Below are 20622 nucleotides of genomic sequence, written 5' to 3'. Positions count from 1 at the left end.
CTTTCCTCCTCCCCTGTCTTCCTTTCCTCCGTGTTCACCTTTAGTTCTCTTCCGGTTTCTACTCATACCTTTTTTTTTTTTTCTCCGTATCCCTCTTCCTTCTTTCCTTCTTACCTCTTCTTTCTTCCTCTTCCCCCGCATCCTTCACTCCTCTCTTCTTCCTCCTCCCCTCTCCGCCATTTCCTATATCACACACAAGGTTTTAGAGTCCTCAGTTGGAGTCTATTTCAGGAGAGGATTTTGCGGTAATCCAGAGGTGATTCAGCAGTCTGTTATCTTCCTCTTTTTCCATTTATCTTTTTCCTCGCCCGTACTCGTTACCAGCCCTTTCGTTCCCTGCTGTCATTTTTCCCCGTCTGTTCATCTCCGTTTTCTCTCCTCTTTTTTTTTTTTTTTTTTTTTCCGCTTCATCTCCAGCTTTTTATCTCCGTGTGCTTTCCTTTCCCCTCCTTTACCTTACCTCTGTTTCATTTCGTTTTCCTTTCTCCTCATCCTCATCTCCTTACCCTTTCATTGCCCTTTTTTCTCCTCTCCTCTCTCTCCTTTCTCCTACCTCTGATCTTTCTCGTTATTTCTCATTCCTTCTCCCTTTACCTGCCAATCTCCATCTCTTCTCTGTCATATTTTTTTCCTCTACCTCATCTATTTCCCTCTCTCATTTCCCTTTTATTTTTATTCTCCTCTCCTCTCTCCTTTCTCCTACCTTTGATCTTTCTCGTTATTCTTCTCATTCTTTCTCCCTTTACCTGCCAATCTCCATCTCTTCTCTGTCATATTTTTCCACTTCCTCATCTTCTTTCTCCTCTCAATTGCCTTTCCTTTCCTTTCTTTTCATTTCTCCTGCCTTTGATCTTTTTCGTTTTCTCCTATTCCTTCTCCCGTTACCTGCCTTTCATATTTTTCACCTCTTCCTCATCTTCTTACCCCTCTCATTTCCTCTTTTCCTTTTTTCACATCTCTTTTCCTTTCTCCTACCTATGATCTTTCTCGTTATTTCTCATTCCTTCTCTCTTTACCTGCCAATCTCCATCTTTTCTCATCTTTTCTCGTCCTCTTCAACTCCCCCTTTTCATTTCTTCTTTCCTCTCTCCTCGCCTTTCTCTTCCCTTTCATATTTCTCGTTTTCTCATTTTCTTTTCCAGTTACCTTCCATTCTCCTCTGTTTCATGACCCTCCACTCTCTCCTACTCCTTATTCCCATGTTCCTCCTTTCCTTTGTTTTTACCCTCATCACTCACTCCTTTCTCCTCCTCCTCCTCCTCCTCCTCTCGTATCCCTTGTCCTCTAAACCTCTTTCATCCATCCCTATCCCGACCTTCACCATCAGACAACTGTTTACGATATTGGGGAAGCTTTGTGTTGTTCCTTTTTCTTTCCATTGATAGTTTTGAGCCGTGTTGGAAGATGCCAGTCTGTTATGTTAGTGTGGCTGTATGTTTGTCAATGAATTTTGGTTTGTGTTTTATGTGTTTATGTGTATGTGGCTTGTTTGTATGTTTGTATGTATGTCCTTCTTGCCTCACTTATCTCTTTCTTTCTATCAGTCTAGCTATCCACCTCTCTCTAAATGTATCTGTCTCTTCTGTTCTTCTGTCCCCTCCACTTCTCCTTTCCACCTTTTCCCTTCTCTTTTTTCCTGTTCTCTTCCTCCATTCGTTCTTTTCTCCGCGTCTCCTTTCCCCTCAATTTATATTTCCTTCTCTTCTTTCCACATCTCTCTACCCTTCTTCTCTTCTCCTTACTACTTGTCCTCTCCGTCCTTTTCCTTTCCCATTCACCTTCTCCTATCTCTGGTACTAATGAATGGACGGTCGACTCCTTTCACCAAGCGACGTGTGTGTGTGTATGTGTGTGTGTGAGTTCCTGTAGACGTGAGTGTTGTCGAGAGACGGTCCTCCGGCCGCTCTTATGCAACGTCGGGTTACTGAGGATGATGTCGTGAAGTGGCTCTTTTGTGGACACACACACACACACACACACACACACACACACACACACACACACACACACACACACACTTTTTTTTGTTCTGTTACCTCACTTCCTCCTCCTCTTCATCTTCTTCTCCTCTCCTCTCCTCTCCTTTCCTCATATTTTGAGCCGTTCTCGTGGTTTCTTCTCTCCTCTTCCTCTCAAAACCTACCAATCGCTGTCTCTTCCCTTTCCCATTGATCCTCGTCGTTGGTTGTCAAGTTGTCAAGGACACACGCATAACAGACACTTAACAGAGTATATATAATTAATGTATGAGATAAAAAAAGACAATTTCAACCTTAATTAATCACACCTATAAACAAAAAGCGCTTTCATCTCTTACCAATAGTTTCTCTCCTTATTAATTTGCCGTCATTGATTATATTCGGCGGTATTGTATAATTTCAACCCCAATCACACTTTAACAACACGAAATTTACACATAAAAGACTCATAACAATCGCTTTCATCTCTTTTCATTAGTTTCTCTCCCTCTTATTTAGTTATTGTTAATGATTACACTCGGCGGTATTGCATAATTTCAACCCCAATCACACTTTAACAACACGAAACTTACACATAAAAGACTCATAACAATCGCTTTCATCTCTATTCATTAGTGTCTCTCCTAACTTATTTATTCCCCGTTATCGATGTCTTCGCCGGTATTGACTGACCTCTGCCTTCGCTTTGTTTTATCTCGTCGGCGGCGGGGCGGAGAGGGAGGCCTTCAGGAGCCGCTTGTGCCCTGTGCTTTGTGTGGTGTTGTGTCGCCGAGGGAGGGAAGACTTTGGAGCGCCCGACCACCCTTTGTCCCGCGTGGATGATACCAATAATAGGGGCCTTCCATCCCCTTTGTCCGGCGCTGTAAAAGAGTAACATGAGAGAGAGAGAGAGAGAGAGAGAGAGAGAGAGAGAGAGAGAGAGAGAGAGAGAGAGAGAGAGAGAGAGAGAGAGAGAGAGAGAGAGAGCTTTGGTATTATCGAATGTGTACTACTATTTCTTGACGTCCCTTATATACTCAATCCTTTTCTCCCACGTGTGTAGATGAGATATTTCCTGACAGCACAACCCATAACCTTTTTAAGCCGATGTAACATGTTTTCTTCAAGTATGCACTCCTCCTCTACCCTCTCCTCCGGCTCCCACGCTTCCACCTCTCCTTCGTCTTCTTTCTTCACTCTCTCCTCCGTGACCTGCTGGCCTCGTGGGGGGAGCGTGGTCCGTGATGGGAATAAAGGGCTGGGTTGCGTAAACGTGGAAGTGATGGTGATGGTGGTTGTGGTGGTGGTGGTAGTGGTGTGAGTAATTTTTATAGATGGCGGTAGTTGTGACGTAATCATTGTGGTAGCAGTTGTAGGTTAGTATGGTTTAGTGAATGCAGTGACTGTGGTAATGGTGAGGAATTATTCACAGCAAGGGAGGGAGTCTAAAGGCAAAATAAAAATAAGAGAAAAAACGAAAAAAAAAAAAACGCTAATCGCCGCCGCCACAAAAAGAGGACAAGTTACATAAAAACGTGTACAGTTTCGGTTGGGAATGTTTGGCAAAAAGTGTTAATAGCTGTGTCACTTCGCATACTCGTCCACCGCTAGTGAAGGTTGTGGTGGCGCGAGAAGGAACGAGGACCGACAGGGAGCGGAAGCCTTCGGTCGAGGGAGGACATATTAGGCGAGGAAAGAGTTGAGGGAGGCGAAAGAGCTTTAAAAGGGACCAGATAATAACAGAGCTAGGCAGATAAGGCTATGCACTTGATGAATTTAAGAGCGCTAACTCTCTCACCCAGAAGCTTTTAAGCATATGTAGGAGTTTAGGTGCGCGCCTCTGAACCTGAACCACCCGACCTCTGAATGGGTAGCGATTCTGAGGGATAATTATTGAAGGAGATCGTTTTATATATACTCTAGCGACACTAAGAGTAAAGGACCCCTAGCAGACCAGACACAGAAGCTTTTATGCATGGGTAGGAATTTTGGTGCGCGCCTCTGAACCTGAGCCACCCGACCTCTGAATGGGTAGCGATTCTGAGGGATTATTGAAGGAAATCTTTTTATATACACTCTGGAGACACTAAGAGTAAAGGAAACCCAGCAGACCAGACACAGAAGCTTTTAGGCATGGGTAGGAGTTTAGGTGCGCGCCTCTGAACCTGAGCCACCCGACCTCTGAATGGGTATCGATTCTGCGAGATTATTGAAGATCTTTTTATATATACTCTAGCGACACTGAGAGTAATGGACCCCCAGTAGACCAGACAAGCAGATCAAAGGCCAACAAATAGAAAGCTGACTGGAAGCAGAAACACACGGAAGACACACACAAAGACTGTAAAGGTTGTCCTCTTCCTGTCGCCATTGCCTGCCTTTGTCTCCTCCCCGCCTGATGTTTATCCTGAGTCTTTTGTCTTTCTATTTGCATTCATCGTGTGTGTGTGTCTGTGTGTGTGTGTGTGTGTGTGGGATCGTGTGGGTGGGTCGTGGGATTGTGTGGGTGGGTGGCTCCAGCTGCCTGATAGCTTGGTGCTTGGTACAAAGTGGTTTAGACCGGACAAAACTAGACGTGATAAATGATATAGAAATTGTCCTCTGTTCGTTTCTTATTATTTTTTTAGAGTAGATGTGCAGTTTCATCTTCAGATTACTTGTAGGGAGTAAATATATTTATGTTTATGATGCTAGCTAGGAGTTTTTGAGCGTATATGTATTGAATCACTGTGTAACAAGTTAATTATACGATTTTCTCTATTCAATACTTTAATTTTCTAGGGACAGGGAGAGTCAGTTTCATTTACTTATAATTTTCTAGGGACAGGGCGAGTCAGTTTCATTTACTTATAGTCATGGGTATATGTATAGGTGTAGTAATATATCTTTGAAGACAAAAAAAACAGTGATAGTTGCAGTCTTTGTGAGTGATAAACTGGAGCACGCTGATGACCCAACGATTAGTGAGGGACAAACAAGGAAGTATTTGCAGGAATCTTAATGGAATGTTGATGAGAGTGATCAGTATGATTGCTCTCGAGGCGGGGACGGTATGGGGGAAGTAAATCTACTGCGATGGAGGGGGGGGGGGGAGGTAAGCAGGGAGGGAGGGAGAGAGGGAGGTGGTCACAGGTGCTGGGCTATAGGAAGGGACGGAGGGGAGGGAGAAAGGATGTGGCCGAGATCAGTGTACTTGTGTTGATTGTCTCACTCTGTTGAACGCTTGAGCCGCCGCCTCTCTCGACCTTCTTGTGTGGAGTGACGCAGGTGATCCAGGTGGTGTGTGCAGGGGACGACAGGTGGGCTATGCTGAGTACGGCGGGGGGAGGGGCGGGGAGCTGGGGGTGGGGATAGGTGGCGATGCTTGTCAATGGTCTGGGTGCTAGAAGGGTGGTTGGCATGGCTGGGGATAAACACACAAATGGAAGCAAACTGAGAGTATAAACCTAGGTAGTATAAATAACTAAGTGTGAAGAATGATAATGGTGGTGGTGGGTGTCGTTGGTCTGGGTGCTAGATGAGTGGCATGGCTAGAGATGAATGGAGATGGAATATTGAGGAGGAGGCTTGATGGAGATGGAAGCAAAGTGGGAGTATAAACCTGGGCACTGCAAGGGACTGGTTGTAAGGGATGGGGATGGGGATGGGTGTTAGAGTGGTTCCATGGGTGAAGACAAACTTACAGATGAAAAGTCAGTAGACAGAAACCAAAAGAGGGGTGAAAATGAGGGTACGGCAGGTGATAGAACAGGTAAATGGGTATGGTGAAGATGGTAATGATAGTTGTGACTGACTGAAGGAAGCCACAAAGACGGAAGGCAGAATTACTCCTGGCACTGCAGGTGAAGAGGGCTGGGAACCGAGTGTGGCAAATGGTACAGACGAATAGATAAAATGCAAAATAGGAGCAAAAATATAGGTTATTGAAGGCTTGAGAAACAGGGAAATAGGTCTTATGGGTGGAGGAGGTGATGAGAATGGCTGTTTTTTAGTGGTTCAGATTGAGGGTGGGATGACTACATTAGGAAAGGTGATCATATTCATTAAGTGGCTATGATAGGATGTTGAGGTAAAGGGAAGGTGGCTGGAATATTATCATTGGTCAAGGTGGTGATGGTGGTGGTGACAGGTGGAGAGTTGTGGTTGTTCGGTGGTCAAGATGGTTAAGGGTAGACGGGTGTGGTTACTGGGTTGGGCAGGTCGTGGTGGGGGGTCTGGCTCGTGTGTGTGTGTGTGTGTGTGTGTGTGTGTGTTTACGTTAATGTGTAGACTGTATAGCCTGTAAATAGGACTTAAGTAATAATGTTAGATGTGTGTCCGTGGGAGGAACACACACACACACACACACACACACACACACACACACACACACACACACACACACACACACACACACACATCCCACGACCAACACACGTGCACCACCACCATCACCACCACCACCACCACCACCTTACCAACACACACACGCACACATTCCTTAACTCACCTCAACTTTGATATCATAGACAAACACCTCCACAATCTCTGCACCTTTCCCTCCCCTCCCTTCCCCCTCCCCCCACCCCTCCACCCCTTCGAGGATCAACTGTTTGAGCACTTCCCTTCCTCTATTGGGGGCGGAGAGGCGCTGGTGTGTGATTCCTCTCTCCCCCCGGTCATCAAACACCCCGGCAAGAGCACATGGATGCACTTGAGGTTCATGGGCGTCCTGTCCGCCGCTTGCTTCTCATGTGTGTGTGTGTGTTAGGGGGGAGGGAAGGTTGTGTGTGTGGGTGGGGGTTGTGTATGTGTGTGTGTGTGTGTTGTGTTGTGTTGTGTTGTGTGTGTGTGTGTGTGTGTGGGTGTGTGTGTGTGTGTGTGTGTGTGTGTGTGTGTGTGTGTGTGTGTGTGTGTGTGTGTGTGTGTGTGTGTGTGTGTGTGTGTGTGTGTGTGTGTGTGTGTGTGTGTGTGTGTGTGTTGACGGGTCCTGGTGGGAGGTGACCTTGTCGGCTGTTAATGGTTACATGACCCGCCATGTTGGTTATACAAGCTTCCCTGCCCCGCGGCCGTCCCGTCCCGCTGCCTCGCCGCGCCCCGCCGAGCCCCCGCCCGCCGACTCTGACAAGACACTGAGGTGTGGGAAACTTTCATCACTGTCACGCTGGGTGGCTGCTCACGGGCGCTGAGTACACCTCGCATGAATACCGTCTAGACAGCTTGGTCGAGTTATAACCATGCTTATTTATTTATTTATTTATGTTTATTTACAAAAGGAGACTGAGTAATGGATCAGAAAAAAAAGTCGAGTAAACATAAATTCTTTTGAAGACAAGTCGGAGACTAAGTAAATTATTATTACAGTAATGGAAGGAGCTCACGGGCAATAAGAAAAAAGTCCCACAAAGCGCTGCTCCAGCAAAAGAAGACAGAATGGAGTCGCCAAAAGAGATGGTCGATTTTGGTTGGAGAGATGTCTTGATATGCTCCTCTTGAAAAGGTGAAGTCGTAGGCAGGAGGAAAAAGGAGTGAAGATGTTGGTTAACTTTTGCATAAGGAATTTGGATAGCATAGGGGTGAGCTAGAGTTGATAATTCGTGCGCAGTGGGGCCGCATGCATTTAACCAGTTCCAGAAGAAGTCATCATGAAAATATCGATAGAAGATAGAACGAGAGGCAGTATGGCGGCGAGATTTAAGAGATAGAAGACTGACAGTAAGAGGAGGGGAGTTGACGAGACGAAGAGCTTTGACTCGACACTGTCCAGAAGTGTTGTGTGCATGATGCCCCCCACACATGATTTATAGTTGTATTTTATCATGGTTTAATTTTTAACTGATTTTATATAGTTTTATTAGTGTTGGTTTTATCACGTTTTTAATTTTAAGTTTATATAGTTTTATAAGAAAATTAATTTGTATTAGATTCGGCGCCAAATGACCCCGAAGTTGCGGCGCCAAGACAGACCGCCCTAATACTCATCATCACCCCCACACATGAGATGCGTATATTCTCCATACGTAGTGAATGCATTGATGTCGTTGTTGATGCTGTGGCACACCTATGATTGATAAGTAATGTACTGGTATTAAACATTACGAGAAATGTTTTAAAATAATTACATGTGTAAAATCGTAATACTATGTTTTGCAAAATGCGTACTTTTGGTTTGGAGTTGGTCTGTAAAACTTATTTGTACTGAGACAATGCTGAAGAGTTATATGTGTCTGGTGCGATTGTTTCAAGTAATCTACCAACACTTGTTCCGTTCACTTACTGTGTTTTCTCATTAAAAAGTTAAAGAAACACCGACCCCGTGCACACACCTCAAAAAAAAAAAAAAAGGAAAGACCATCGCAAAACACACACACACACACACACACACACACACACACACACACACACACACACACACACACACACTGCAAGCCATACACCATTTCCGGTAACAGTAATGTTGGTGCTAAGATAGTTCTTGGATTCCTTTGGAAAGAGGTATTGTTTTTACGATAAAGTTGTGTAATGTCTTGAAACAAAAGTAAATTACTAATGTTATCTTTAACACAGAAACATGAGCTCCGAAGAAGAAAAAGAGCTACAGGAAAGGTTATTTTTGGGTTACATTTTTTTTTGGTCAGTGTAAGGAAAACATGAAAATTGTCGGTCATAGAAAGCGCCGAACCTTGATACTTCTCGTCCCTAGGTTCTTACTTTTTTTTTTCTTTAAGACGGTTTAGTTTCGTTGAGTCGATGCTCGATCTTATTTCGATCTTAATATGTCACCAATATACTTAATCACATGCTTGATTATCTACGCTTTTTTCTTCATAGGTGGACATTCAATAACACCTCCCATAATGATAGGTCCTTAGGCCAATCCTTAGGTCAGAGCACGCAACAGGCAAGTAACAACCTTGGGGTATACACGGTGCAGAGGGATGTGTGGTGTGCCGGGGAATGTGTTGCGCTGTTTTGTAGGGGGCACGTACTGCATCACTGTTGCGGACCGTCACAGCTCAAATTTCCGTTTTAAGTGGTTAATTGAAGCTGACGAAGTGGTAAGTGCATGTAAGAAAAATGGCCGGCTTAATTTAACTGGATTGAAGAAATTGGCTGGAGTGTGTTGTTAAGTGGTGGTGGTTGTTGAGTGACAATTGCGTGGTGTCGAGGTGTCACATCCGTGCTCTCACATGCACTGTTTGATGTCACGTGTTCAGGGAGCCAGGGGCGAAGGCTGGGGGTGACGGTGAGAGAATAGAGGGCACCGACACGATCTTCACTGCATCCAAGTTTCTGTATGTTTTATGATTCACACGAACAACATTTTTCCCTTGCCGAAGTGAAGGACGTCAGGGAGTGTTGGGATCCTGAAGCATTTCCACGGGCCCATTATGCAAGATAATTACATGTATATGGAACAACCTTCCTTCTACAATATTTCCTCCCTCCTACAACTAAAATCAAGAGGGAAGTAGCAAAAGAACATTGGAAATAATTTTGATTTGTTTTGGTGATCCCTGTTTTCTTTGTAGGGGCAGCATGTCATTGTATTTTTTTGTCTCTTGGTCTGCCTCCTTATACCGTAAAAGAGGCGTATTGAAAGTGGAGGCAGTGATCGATCGTCCTCGGCACCTACGCCCAGTGTACAATATATAATAAATAGGGCTCGTCTTCCTCCGGCGTGGGCGTCGTGGCGCCCCGCCGGCTGGCTGGTGGGTGTGCCTCACCCCTGTGCCTTCCTGTTGCCTCACCCCTGCCGTCCCCCCACCCTCCCTGCGCCGACCCCCATGGCCACCCCTCAACCCTCCCCTCACCCACCTTGCCGCCCACATGCCATTCTTGCCCACCTCAACACTATGATTTACTGGAACCTTCCGTGGGGTTTAGTCTCCGTTCTTCGTTTTTGTTTTTCTGTTTGGCAAAGTTGATATTTTTTCATGAAAATTTATCGAGATTTTGTTGTATTAGTATTGTTTGTCATTGCATGTTATTTTTATGAAAGACCTGCCCAGCGGACCATTCACTACACGTCATATAGAATCGAAAGTGGCCGTCACTAGCTTATTTTTTGCTTATATGAATGCTTAAGATGGCGTGAGGCAGAGAACAAGGAGGGAAATTTGCGGGCATTCCCCCACCAGACGAGATCAGAACCTCTCGTGTCACTTATCCACGGCGAATATTAACGGGCTGGAGCAATGTCAGACGCAGGGGCGGGAAAAAGATAAGTGGCTTCCTATCCCATATACCCAGCGCCGCGTCCATGCCCTCCCTCCGGTGAACCCGGTAGTCCTTCGGCGTTCCTCAGCTGTGTACCCGCGGCGGCCCTTCGCTCGTGCCTCGCTACCATGACGCGACCTTGTGTAGCTACAGGGGAAGCTGCTCTCCGTTTTCTATTGGGCATTAACACTCATATAGCTCCTATTACTCTTCATCATACCGTACCAGTCAGCTCCTGCAAGCATTCCCCTCGCCTCCATCACTCCACTCATTGCCGGAACTCTCCCTCTCGTGTGGTGCTCATAATAGTTTCCTTTACATCTTGCGCTATCACTTACGCTCTAAATATTTCCTCGTTAGGTGAAGTTCTTACTCTATACATGTAACACGTCACTTCCTTCTTGGTTCGTTTGCACACTAGAGTAGTCACTGTATCGTGGCCTGACGCGCATCAGTCACCATGATGTGGCACAAAAGTCTAGGGTTCTCACGCACATGAAACACTGAAGCCACACGCCCTATGTTAGCCCTACACGTGCTCCATAACCTTCTCACACACACACACACACACACACACACACACACACACACACACACACTCATACACACACACACGATTAAAATTAAAACATTCTCTCAGTATTTATCAGTATTTAAAAGCGAGTGCTTCCGTATCATTTTGTATTCTTTTATTCAGTCTTGTTATTTTTTCCCCTGTCACATAAAGAACATTCGTGTATATTGTCTTCGATCTGTCCCCCAGCTGTCTCCTAATAAACACATTTACCGCTAATTATGCCAGCTCATTCCTTGTTCATTTGTCACACTTGCCACGGCTCGTTAGGTGTTACCATCTCGTTCATCGTCCTGCCACCCATTATCTCGACTTACCTGCTTTCAATACTCTGCACCTTGTATTCACTCTGAAATAGACTTTGGGTTACGGGAGTTTCTTGCTCCTTGGCCTACACACCTACATATATTTTTTCAAAATATTTTAGCCTTTCTTGCGCCCCATTTGTCAAGAATATTTACAGAAATTATATATGTCTTCTTTGTGTGTCGTATGAAATGGAATGGACGGTGAGGTGACATTTGTATTGTGTAAAGGATGTCCCTGTGGAAGCCAGGGGCTTGGGGGCAGGAGTGTCAGGTCTGGAAGCTGTGTTCTGAGTTGTTCCGTGATTAAGAGTGCTGGAGGGCAGTTCTTTGGACCCTGTAACTAGCAGTAAAACAGTGTTACCAATACAGTACATTTTTATTAGGAATATAGCTAAGTGCACCAATATATTCGTATCTAATCTATGTAAATAATTACTATATGATACATATAGCACTCTGGAACAATATCGTATGCAGTAAAACTAATACATAATATATGTATGATATGCATAATAATTGACTTCAAATACATGTTGTAAATATTAACCATCACTTGCTAAATACAGCTGACTGGCAGTCACATCATAACATCTCTTTCTGTCAAGGATAAAATATAACATTTCTTAACAGAGTTACAGGTACTAGGAGGATGTAGTACATGGTGAGGGGGCGAGCACAGATACCAGGTGGGAGCGAGAGGGTGGGGGCGATAGCGGAGTGGACTGTCAGAGGCAACAGGAGGGTGAGGGGCTGATAGCGGCGGGAGAACTGGTAATATGCACTTGGAGGACTTAGGAAGGCTCCAGGAGACGTTGGTAGAGTGAGTGGGCTAAGAAGCAGCAGCAGCAGGAGGTGTGCGTGGCGCGGGGAAGGGAAGAATGCTGGCAATGGACGGCCGAGGGTTGAGCAAGGTGATGTTGGTGCCGAACGAAGGTTGTAGCAGCGGAACCGACATGACTCACTGACCTACAGACACATTGGATGACCCTCACTTCAGCACCATCCACTGGTTAGGTGACCCACTGACTGGGCCAACAACGTACCCAAAGAATGTCAAACTGACCGGCTAATCTGGGTCAACCACACATCAGCAGATCTAATGACAGACTTGCTAACAGATGAAATGGATATCATACTAACAGGCAGAAGGCATGACTCACAGACGTGCCGAGATACCTAAAGGGCTACACTGATTAACTCCAGACAGGTATTCGGTTCCTCACACTCGTTACATTCGTTGCCAGGAGGTGGAGGTAGGCGGGGGTGAAGGCGTAGCGGGTATTTTCTAATACGCATGCTTTACATTCTACAATCGACGCACGGAAAAAAAGGTTGATAATGTGAACCCTCGTTGCATCCTGTCCTTGACGCTTTGCAAGTTGAGTGAATCTGGGAAAACATTGGACGCATCACGTGATATATGATGCACACACACACACACACACACACACACACACACACACACACACACACACACACACGCGCACACACTAAAAAAAACTGCATGCAACTCAGTATATACACAAACTAGCAAAGTATGCATAAAGCAAATATCTGAACTAGGTGTTAATGGCAAAGCGATACGCGCGTGCGCGCGCGCACACACACACACACACACACACACACACACACACACACACACACACACACACACACACACACACACACACACACACACACACACACACACACACACACACACACACACACACACACACACACACACACACACACACACACACACACACGAATAGCAGGATACTGAAGGAAAAAAACAGTTGGTATGGTTACATTATTAAGCTAAGAGGGGCTGGAAGGACACATAGCCAGACTGCATATGAAGCGTTCGTAAGGGCGGGTGTACAGATGAGTTTGGTTGTCCTGGGCCTCGAGAAAACACCTGACCGGGAGTGGAATACTCGAACACGTCTCTGAACACTGCAACAATTAACAACCATAGAGACACCTTGCGCTGCGGGGACTCGGTATAGGCGATCACAGCTGCACCAAAGTAATATTTGACACCACAGAATGAAGTGAATCAAAATAAACATCGAACAGTCATTATTAGTAGGTTATTGTGATTATATATACCTGCCTCACTTCTCTATATCCCTAAACGCTTTGCTCAAACTAACATTGACTTTTTACTCTCACACCTACGGAATGTTCACAATTGTGTCTTTAGGTGTTGTCGCTCGCCATCATGTATGTGTTTACTCTGCTATTAGACCTAAAATCCAGGCTTTCCTTGATTTCATGAGCCACACTCTACACTGGAGGTTACTTCAGAGTAGTGGTAATGGTCTAGTCGTGTGGCCCAGCTGTGCAGTAGAGGTAAAGCATAACGAACGAATGCGACGGAAGCTTCAAGGTTGCTGCTACGTACGTACTAACAAGCCGGGAGCGGAACGAAGCAGACCCATGACTCCCTATAATCAAGCAAGGACGAGAGAGATTAAGAATTATCTGGTTTCTGCAGAGGCTTTGGAGGAATAATTATTTACTGGAGCCAAAAGCTAAGCATAACGGGAGCATGCAAGCGCGATAGGCTGCTGAGAAGAGCCGTACTATTGCTGAGTGTTGTCCCTCCTGCCTGCTGAACTAAGCCTGTAACGATCCTCTGACCTCTCTTCCGAAATTAGGGCGATATGTAAAAATGTCTCCCTGACCTGAACGAAGCAACTTTAACTTATCAACACTTTTCTGTCTGGCCTCTGGAACAAAGTTAAACAATGAAAAAAAGTTAGTCTTCCATCATCCGATTGAAACCATTGTAACCTGCATGAAAGTTTGTTTAATCTACATGAAAAAATAGGCAATCTACTAAAACAAATCATCTGATATATTCACCGAAACACCTGTCACCTGTACAAAAGTTCCAGCAAGTCCTACTCAAAACGTTTCTTCGATTATCGTGTCCTGAAATATAACCTTCGCTCACGCAACGAAAAGTAATCCTGACCTGAGCTGAGGCACTGTAACCAACCTGAAAACGTTTACTTGACGCGAGTGAGCAAAACTTCCATGTACCTGACCGATGGCTTGGAGGAGGAGCGAGTACATAGGGAGGCAGAGGAGCACCAGTTTTCCTTGCAATATCCTGCGCGGCGTGTAGCGGCAGGAGGTGTTTGAATAGGAAGACTAAAAAGGAGTAGAAGAATTCGTGATAGTAGAGAAGGTGAAAAAAGTAATTCAAAAGTAGCTGCTACGTATTCCTAACTTTATGCTCTTTGGATCAAGCCCATCAGATTCCCGCCCCTGTTCCAAAATGCTCCTTGCAACCTTTATAAATCCTTCCTATCAAACTAAACAAGCCTTTGTTCGGCATTACTGTCCAAGCCTGGGAACTTCGTAACACTTTGAATGTCCTGATGACTTGCCCACATACGCATCCCAAGGTGTGAGCTGTAATGATAATGAACAACCTAAGTCTGTTCATGTGAAATGCTCGCTCGCTCGGTCCGCCAGTACTCCAGTCCGATATCCTAACATGCAGTCCTCTCGTCAGTCACGAAACGAATCACTATCAATTTCTCCAGCAACAGGACACGCATCCGCTGCCCTCAGCGAGCAGTGACTAACGCTATGAGAAGTGTGAAGCCTGCCACTGACTCTGTCCCCCAACCTTCATTCTAATCATCCCTCACATGGCGTTTTCCGTTGTACGAGACGGGTTCTCTTTGGGGCAATTCTAATGTAGATGTTGTCCTCTTGATCCAACACCCTGGTCTGTAGCTAGTCGTCGAGGTGTTTAGAAAGAGAAGTTTTAGGCACCGACTTTTGAAATTTCATCTCAGCCCGGCTTGTGCGAGGCGCTGCGGGCTACTGATTCCCTCCCGGCAGTCGCGGCGCTGTGGCCGCTCGTGCTTGCTCTGTTGGCGGTGGCGGCAGCGGTGCTTGGTGGAGAGGGGCGGCTGCCGGGAGGAGTCACAGCTCATACGAATTCTATGGAATAGTCGGCGCTGAAGCCCTTAACGTCCACGGCGTACTTGTTGTCTGCCTGACACTCGTAGTAGCCGGCGTCCATTTGGGTGGCCGGGTCGATCTCCATCTTGCTCTTAATGGCCTTCCCTTCCTGCCACTCGTGCACCTGGAAGAGACACGCCATTAGCCACCTGGCCTCTCCATCCCCACACCTGCTAATGAGGTCCATGTCAGGGCTCGTGCTGCGAGTCGTTCCCTCTTGTTTTCTCTCGTAACGTGCAAGATGAAGGTACCATTTTGTCGAAAGCGTGAAAATCGAAGATCTTTACGGAAAATATATTGTAAATATATTCCTTGGTTTACGTTAATCTAGTTACTAAGCATTGGTAAAATGATGGAAGAAAATGTCTCATTATCTGGAAAAGTCTACGGACACCTCGAGCTATATTTCACTAACCTAAGTTATAAATGGCCTGATTTAAGGGGTGACTGTTGCATCTGGTCAGAGGCGTTACATAACTTATTAGAACAGTTAATTATGGTCTCTCCCTGGTGAGTGAAACCTGCACGAGGAATGACAATATCCCTAGGCGCGTCGAGGAGCCCACAGCTCCAACGTTCTGTTCCTGGCGTTCCAGTGTTGTCACTCACCTGGAAGAAGGTGTGGGAGTAGAGCTCGATGCCGTCCTTAAACCAGGTGATGACGGGGCGCGGCTCCCCCTCCGCCTTGCACATGAACACGATCTTGCGGCCCAGCACGTACTCAGACTCGAAGTGCGACCACACCGTTATCTTGGCGCCCTGTCGAGACACAGACGCGTGAGAATCACACACGACACACATTTCCTCACGTCGCCCTCACCCCGCCCCGCCCCGCTCCGCCCCGGAACCCGACAAGGAGGAGGAAAATTGTATCCCTTCCGTGTAAAGCGTTTAGGGAGGCGGGGAAGGATTGAATCAATGCTCACATCATTTCAAACAGGCCGGGTCTCGGCGCTGGACTGCCTGGGACCCGAATGTGTGTGTGTGTGTGTGTGTGTGTGTGTGTGTGTGTGTGTGTGTGTGTGTGTGTGTGTGTGTGCTTTGTTTTTTTGTGCATAGTAGAAAAAGGTCATATGAAAAATAAAAATAAATTAACCTTTAACTTGACATTAGCAGTTTAAGTAATCTCGTGTATTTCAGAATCACATATAGAACTCTTGGTTTTATCAGAGCATTTCCCTCACGTGTATCACTCTGTCCGCTTATTCATGTATTCACTCCTCTCTTTTCTCCCTGCCTGCTCGTTCCCGGCACCACTATAATCAAATCTCACGGCTCCAACGCCACCTCTCCCCACCCCTTCCACAACACAGACGCGCCCCACGGTTCCTTCTCCGTCCTGCATTCCTCCTCGTTCCCTTCCCGTTCCTCCAACTACAAATACGCCCTATAACCCCCTCCCCTCTTGTCTTCCTCCTGTCCGTTCCTTTCCCTTTCCTTCAACTATAGATACGCCCCACAACCCCCACCCCCTTCTGCCTTCCTCCTCTCCGTTCCCTTCCCGTTCCTCCAGCACAGACGCCCCCGACAGCCCCCCTTCACTACTGCCTTCCTTGTCTCCGTTCCCTTCTCGTTCCTCCAGCACAGACGCCCCCTACAGCCCCCCTCCCCTTCTGTCTCCCTCCTCTCCGTTCCCTTCCCGTTCCTCCAGCACAGACGCCCCCCTACAGCCCCCCTTCCCTTCTGTCTCCCTCCTCTCCGTTCCCTTCCCGTTCCTCCAACTCTTGCTACTTTATTACTTAGCGCTCCGCCCCGCCCTTTCCCCTCCTTCTCTGCCACTTCCTGCTGCGTTTCTTTTTGTCTCACTCCTCTTCCCCTCCTCCCCGCCTCTTCTTTTGTCATTTTCCTCTTCCAATCTCTTTTTGTTTTCTTTTGCATCCTTTCTCCCCGTTCCTCTACCACTTTTACCACTTTCTATTTCCTTCACCTTTGTCTGAAGTCGGCGACGGTTCATCCCAACCCCTTCACCCTACTCCTCTCTTTGAATCAGTCCCTCCGATTCCTTCCCACTTCCTTTTCCCTGTCGTATCCAACCCCCTTTCTCTTATTCCGTCTCTCCCTTCTTCATGCTTCCCCGCTCTACCTTACCTAACCACTTCTCTGTCTTTCCGTCTCTCCCTTCCCCAACCAATTCCCTGTCTTTCCGTCTCTCCCTTCCACTCACTCCTACTTCCCTGCCCTGTCTTACCCGGCCCCCTTCCTCTTATTCCGTCCCTCCCTCCTTCATGCTTCCCCGCTCTACCTTACCTAACCACTTCTCTGTCTTTCCGTCTCTCCCTTCCCCAACCAATTCCCTGTCTTTCCGTCTCTCCCTTCCACTCACTCCTACTTCCCTGCCCTGTCTTACCCGGCCCCCTTCCTCTCATTCCGTCCCTCCCTTCTTCCCACTTCCTCGTCCTCTCCCACCCGACCTCCTCCCTCTCATTCTATCTCTCCTCTCGCCGCTCCTCTACTCCCTCCCACCCCTCAGGTCCTCTTCCTCCCGCTTCGGCCTGGTGAAGCGAGCGGGAGGCTGCCCTTTAGTGCGGGTTGGTAAGGGGTAGAGGGAGGGTGAGGCAGCTTCTTGGCCTTCCCGCAGGTGACTCCGCGATCTAGAGCGATTGATTGGAGTGTGTGGTTCCGTGTGTGTGTGTGTGTGTGTGTGTGTGTGTGTGTGTTTCCTGGGGGGAGGGTAAAGAGAGAGAGAGAGAGTGAGAGGAACAGACAGGCAGGCAGACAGACAGACACACAGACAAAGCCAGGTAAATACATATAATTACAAGCAGACTCATTACTTCTCCTCCTCCTCCTCCTCCTCCTCCTCTTCCTCCTCCTCCTCCTCCTCTCTCTTCTTGTTACTCGAGACATATTTTCTTTTAAATAAGGTCATAGGAGATACTGTGACATCAGGGATAAAGTCAATCAGTATCTGCCTCACCTTTTGGCCTCCCTACTCTTCCTTCTCTTCTCCTTCTTTTACCTTCCTCACCAACCTAATTCCCAGCCTTTCCTCTTTCTCTTCCCTTCTCCTCCTTTTCTCGTCCTCATTTACGTTCTTTAGCAACCTAATTCCCTTTACTGCTCCTTTTCTCTTCCCTCTCTCTGCATCGTATCTTCTTTTTCACCTCTGTAACATCTCTTTTTCTCTTGTCCCTCTTCTTTCCCCTCCATTCTTCTCTCAGTTTTCTATCACTCCCTCATTTTCATAGCTTCTTTTTCCTTCCGCTCTAATCCATTATGTATTTTTATTTTCGCTAACTTTTCCTGTCCTTCCATTCAATTCACTTCCCCTTTCCTTCCTTCAAACGTTTTCCCATTTCTCTTCTCCATCCCTACACATTTCCTATCCTTTTTTATATTTTCAGCTACGTTTATTTTACCTCTCTTTACCTTCCTTTTAACCTAACCTCATTTCACTTCCATACCCTTTTCCCTTCCCTCCCTCCTTCTCAGTTTTTTCACTCATTCCTTACCCCGCCTCCTCCTCCCTTTCGCCCTCCCCTTCCTTCTCCCTTTTAACCTCCCTTTTCCTTCTCTCTTTTTAACCCTAACACCTTTCACTCCCTCTCCTTCCCTGACCCCGCCCCACCTAGTCAATTCCCTCTCCCATTCCTCACCCTCCCCTTTCTTCACCCTTTCCCCCTCCTTCCTTCCTCCTCCTCCTTCCCGCCCTTCCCCTCCCTCCCACTCGATCAATACACCTCTGCTGAAATACACGACAAGGGGAATACCTACTGCTGGATACATTGAGGTCAGCTGCTGCCGGACACACACACACACACAGACACACAGATATATAGTGACAAGACAGTAACAAGGTGCATAGTAATTAGTAGACAATTTTAGTGTTTTTGAAATGGTAGAACATCTGTGAATATCATTGCTGGTTGAGTGCAGGGATCGTTGTGTGTGTGTGCGTGTGTGTGTGTGCGTGTGTGCGTGTAAATGGAAGGGAGTGGTAGCAGTGTGGAAGGCAGGCTGTCCACTCCACACACATTCCATTACACCCCCCCCCCTCCCCATCCCCCCTCCCTTACACCTTTCTCCACCATCCGCTACATACCTATTCTCATGCATAATTTACCTAGTCACTCCTTCTCTTCCTCCTCCTCCTCCTCTTCCTCCCTTTTACTTCCTCTATCACCTTCTCTCCACATCTGTCCACCTCATTAACTCCCCACACACCTGCCTTCTTGAACAAACACCTCTTCATCGACCTATTCTCCACCTATTATCCTCCATGTTCTCGTTTAGGCCCAGCTCCCCTTTCTCTTCCCTTCCCAATTTCTCTTTTTTTTCTCTTCCCTTCCACTCCTCCTCTCCCCTTTCTCTTCCCTTCCCCATCTGTCCTTTTTTCTCTTCCCTTCCACTCCTCCTCTTCCCTTTCTCTTCCCTTACCCATTTCTCCTTTTTCCTCTTCCTTTCCACTTTTCCGCTCCCTCTATCTCAGCATAAACCTACCCCCTTATCAGCCTTTTTTCTCCTCATTACCTCTCTCATTCTACTCCCTTAGGCCTGGATCCCCCTTTCTTCCTCCCTTCCTAACCTTTATTCTCCAGCCCTCCTCTCTAAATAAGGACTTCAACACAAACCTACCATTCAGACAAGCACCTCCATAGTCTATTTTCTCCCTATTACCTTTCCTATCTTTCTTGTTTATGCTTAGATTCTCTTTCTTCTTCCCTATCATTTACCTATTCTCTAGTTCTCTTCATGTAAGGTCCAGTATAAATCTATTTACACACACTTCCTTATCCGCCTATTTTCTCCCCGTTACCTTTCTCATTACACTTGTTTAGGCTCTAGTTCCTCTCCTCTCCCCTTCCATATCTCCCATCTCCTCTTTCCGTCTTCATTCCTCTCTCCCTATATGATATCTAACGCCAGTACGCCACACATACCTACCCTTTAGAGTTTAGACAAGTGCCCCCTTATCAACAAGCTTTCATCGATCCATTTTCCTTCTCGTCCTATTCGTTCTGACTTGCCTCCCTTCTGTCCTGGCTCTCCTCTCTCTAACTTCCACTCTCCCCTTACCCTCACTCTCCCCTCCATCTTCCCTCTCCCCTCTCCCCTTTCCACCTCCCCTTCTCCCTTTTCCTTCACTATAAATGTCAGCGCCTCACTCACTTTCCCACTTTCCTATTCTCCCTTCGTGAAATATTAATGTCATTGTCCGTACTGTCATTTTTGGTCAATTATTCACCCTTCACGCCCCCACAGAGAGAGAGAGAGAGAGAGAGAGAGAGAGAGAGAGAGAGAGAGAGAGAGAGAGAGAGAGAGAGAGAGAGAGAGAATGCTAGCAGTGTTTATGCATGTTTTTCGTATGTGTTTTATGAGGAACTTTATTTCGAGTTGCACTTTTTTTATTATTTGGTATTCTTGTATTTTTATTTTATTTTCTATTTTCTGCGCCACGAGTTGTTCAAAGCGCAAAAAAAGGGAGGGAGAGAGTGTACCATTCCGGCAACGCTTACTAATTTTATCACTCTCGAGACTCACGCTATTTCCCCGCCGCCATGCCATTCCGGCCGCACTCCACTCCACGCCGGGCTGCTGCTGCGAAATACAGTATAATGGAGGAGGGCTTTTAAAGGGGAAAAAAGAGTCTGGGTGTACAGTGAAGGCGGGAAGT

At 46.6% G+C, this 20622-nt stretch overlaps 1 protein-coding gene across 1 annotated transcript in view; it reads right to left on the bottom strand.

Moving 5' to 3' along the window:
- Window positions 1-11396: 11396 nt before the first annotated feature.
- LOC127009497 (immunoglobulin domain-containing protein oig-4-like) overlaps window positions 11397-20622 on the bottom strand; it is a 34832-nt gene continuing 25606 nt past the window's right edge. Inside the window, exons 3-4 of the mRNA XM_050882607.1 lie at window positions 15618-15767; window positions 11397-15132 (exon numbers count right to left, since the gene is read on the bottom strand). Of these exons, the coding sequence (XP_050738564.1) occupies window positions 14977-15132; window positions 15618-15767 (306 nt within the window). The 3' untranslated portion in view covers window positions 11397-14976. The remainder of the gene's footprint in view (window positions 15133-15617; window positions 15768-20622) is intronic.

Source organism: Eriocheir sinensis, chromosome 4 (genome assembly GCF_024679095.1).
Source record: "Eriocheir sinensis breed Jianghai 21 chromosome 4, ASM2467909v1, whole genome shotgun sequence".
NCBI classification, from domain to species: Eukaryota; Metazoa; Arthropoda; class Malacostraca; order Decapoda; family Varunidae; genus Eriocheir; species Eriocheir sinensis.
The sequence above is the reverse complement of the archived record's forward strand: the minus strand, read 5'-3'. Positions and strand labels throughout refer to the sequence as shown.